General features: G+C 39.7%; 1 protein-coding gene across 2 annotated transcripts; it reads right to left on the bottom strand.

Moving 5' to 3' along the window:
* Window positions 1-395: 395 nt before the first annotated feature.
* On the bottom strand, window positions 396-2,973 carry dlx3b (distal-less homeobox gene 3b). Of its 2 annotated transcripts, NM_001140828.1 has the most exon segments (4): window positions 398-879; window positions 1,112-1,163; window positions 1,426-1,610; window positions 2,450-2,951. In NM_001140828.1, coding segments are annotated over 4 exon segments (618 nt in total). In that variant the 5' UTR covers window positions 2,793-2,951; the 3' UTR covers window positions 398-841.
* Window positions 2,974-3,174: the final 201 nt, after the last annotated feature.

Below are 3,174 nucleotides of genomic sequence, written 5' to 3' on the forward strand. Positions count from 1 at the left end.
ACACTAGTAAAATCAAGCGACTCCATCATGTCTGCTTGCCTTTCGCCTCCTACAGCCTCTTTGCACGCAGACCAAAAACCAAACATGGACCTATACTGACTGCATCAAGCTTCAGGGAGGCAGACAAACTGTCACACCGACAGATTTAACTCTTTCCGGATGTTGGCCATAAAATATTTGGTGCAACACTCAGCAATGAAGAAAACAATTATATAAATTAAACATTTACGATATATATCAACAAATCTCAGATAGGCATAGAATGCAGCTGTCTTGTTTGTTCTATTTTGTGTCTGTTAATTCTTGTCGACTGGACCAGCGAAATACAGAAGAAACATAATGTATTTATTTATAAGTGATTAAAGGGAGTAAAAACATAAGTTAAAAACACAATATTCAATTGATATCTTTATTTGTTTTGACAGAAAGGCAATAATAACATACTAATTACAACATTAATATAAAAAGGTTCGCAGCACCACAGTGCGGTATTTCCAATCTAAACAAATATGAACTTAGTGGTTCTGCTTTCTATTAACACCTATGTACAGCCTTCGACATTTTGTACAAATCGATATAAATTATGACCTGAGTTTCTGACGCATGCTCTGCAAACCCATATCCACGATTTAATATGGATCAACTGAACAGTTTTGTCATTATTCTTCCCGTGTTAGGTAAGCTAGCCTACAGTAAAAATGGTTTACCCAGCTTTTCAGGGAAATACCTACTTTCACTTCTGTCAGGTCTACGTCCAAAAACAAGCCAGCGCCAGCTTCTACTTTTTAGAGCTCTGTAAAGTTCATTTGATGTGGAAGGGCCTCGTATTAAAACTCTATGTTTAGTCTTTGTTAATAAACAGCCCCAACGCTTTGCTGTGGTACTGGGTGATGCACTGCGCCGGGGTGCTGTAGATGCGATCCCTGTTGGTACCAGTGGTTGTTATAATCCTCCAGGTAGGGGGGCGACGAGCTGAGGGGCGGCTGCGGGACCTGGGGCCTGATGGCGGGGGTAGTGAGAGAGTTATTGTCCCAGACCGTCGGCGATGGCGGGGAGTTGCACGCCATGGAATCGCTGGCATTTGGACTGTGGTCAAGGGGAATCTCGCCGTTCTTGTAAAGCTTCTTGAATTTGGACCTCCGGTTTTGGAACCAAATCTTGACCTGTTAGGAAAGAGATTAATGTTATTAGTCTTAAAGTCATGTTCAAACAATGAACATTGTCATTTTGATAAAGGTAGGCCGACCGGTCTACGTTATAAGGACACCTGGCTCAAGAACACACATCCAAAAAGGTTTTGTGTGAACTTTTGTTGTAGTTGTCAATATTCAAATGCAATTTTTTTTATAAACTATGCTTTTTTTTTCTTTTTTACAATACAATGAAACAATAGCGTAGGCTTCCTATGAATAATGTGATATTTACCTGTGTCTGTGTCAGACCGAGTTGAGCCGCAAGTTCGGCTCTCTCCGGGAGGGCGAGGTACTGCGCTTTCTGAAAACGTCTCTGCAACGCTGCTAGTTGGTAGCTGGAGTAAATTGTTCTCGGCTTGCGGATTTTCTTTGGTTTTCCATTCACCATACGAACTTCAGGCTCGGGTTCTTCTTTCACTATAAAGAAAGAAGCAGCAATTGCATCATTAGTTCTCAGTATCAGTTTATAAAAAACATTTAACAATGCCAAAACAATGTAATAATAATAATGATAATAATAATAAGTTATAATCAATAAAAATGGCATGTTATTATTGTGATAATATATTAATACTATTATCATTATTACATTGTTATATGCCAGTTGAAGTAGCAATAGCAATATTTCCATGTTGCAATGCTAAAATATATGGAAAAAGTCTCGATCATGCTCAGCCTGCTATAATAACCTCAATAGTCGGTCAATATTTTATACAATATCCCTAAATATCTGGCAAGTGATTCGCATACAGTTGCTATCACTGCAATTACTAACCATAATGGTTTATGACTAGCTGTTAATAACTGGCTATATTATTAATCAACGGCTATCTATTAGCACCATGGTTTCAACTTCAGTATTGTAGTTTCACTCTATTCACTCTACTTGTAATAAATCCCACCTATACAAAATATGATTTTAACAGTTGAAATGAATGATATGTCTGAAACCCAATTATGACTATGACAGAGCAGGCCCTTTAATTGTTTTTGCTATCTCTGCTATCTCCTTCTATTTCGTTTAACTGGAATAGTCAACCAATATATGTTAGATGGTTCCCAGATAGAGCAGACCTATACAACCTAAAACTACCCAAGAGACTACCTGAATGTTTTTTTCCACACTATGTATGTTGCCTATCCGTCTCTCTCCTCCTCCTCTCTATTTACGCATACACGGAAACGATTCAGTGGGTAAACATCGAAATGAGGCAAAATATAACACATAAATAATTCCAATATTTTTCAGTATTTACCTGAGCTTTGAGGTGAAGCCTGCAGATGATCTCTGTTGTAATGTCCATATTGTCTGTAGGCATTTGTGTAAGGGTATTCAGACTTGGTGGGATAAACTCCCGCACCACCCATTCCATTCAGATTGAATTGGTGATGGTAGGCATTCATTTGTTGCCCGTATGTTTGACTCTGATAATATTCGTGATGGCTGTGAGCCGTTTGTCCACTGTAGTAACCCATGTCCGTGACTGAGGACTCCGGAAGAGTCGGAGAGTCCTTGGAGCTCGGATGGCAACTCATAGATCCGGGGAGATCGGTCAAAATGCTCGCTATCTTCTTTTCATAAATCTGTCCACTCATCATGGGTAGACAAGAAAGTCCACGATAATTCGTAAATACAGAACGTTTGTGCAGTAGTGTTAAAATAAATCGCAGTGAAGAGATATAGTCAGTAGTGCGCCCTAAACGCAAGTCCTTGGAGAGCAAGTCCTCAAACTCTCCTAGCTGTAGTAACTCCGTTGTGGCTGCGCTCTACCACGGTGAAAATGAATTATAGAGCGCTGGGATGGATACTGCGTTTTCATTGGCTCCAGTCAATATTTTTTTCTCTCCCTCTTGTCCTCAAGGCGAAATAGTTGCGCTCAGTATGTAAAACCTACACTTGGCCAAAAGTGCCTAAACACGCATGCCTTTTGGCGAGTCAGGTCTGGCTTTTTGAGGCAAGTTAAGAGTTATTTAGCTGTTG

This window comes from Salmo salar, chromosome 19 (genome assembly GCF_965601325.2).
Source record: "Salmo salar chromosome 19, fSalSal1, whole genome shotgun sequence".
In the NCBI taxonomy this organism is placed as follows: domain Eukaryota; kingdom Metazoa; phylum Chordata; class Actinopteri; order Salmoniformes; family Salmonidae; genus Salmo; species Salmo salar.

Bases quoted from the DNA above. Each gene is read 5' to 3' on its own strand.
- dlx3b (XM_014158501.3), bottom strand. From the start codon at position 2,792: ATGATGAGTGGACAGATTTATGAAAAGAAGATAGCGAGCATTTTGACC. The intron at 1,611-2,449 runs GTAAATACTGAA...CTTTCTTTATAG, and splicing joins GGCTTCACCTCAAAGCTCAG to TGAAAGAAGAACCCGAGCCT. The intron at 1,164-1,425 runs GTAAATATCACA...CTTTCCTAACAG, and splicing joins TCGGTCTGACACAGACACAG to GTCAAGATTTGGTTCCAAAA.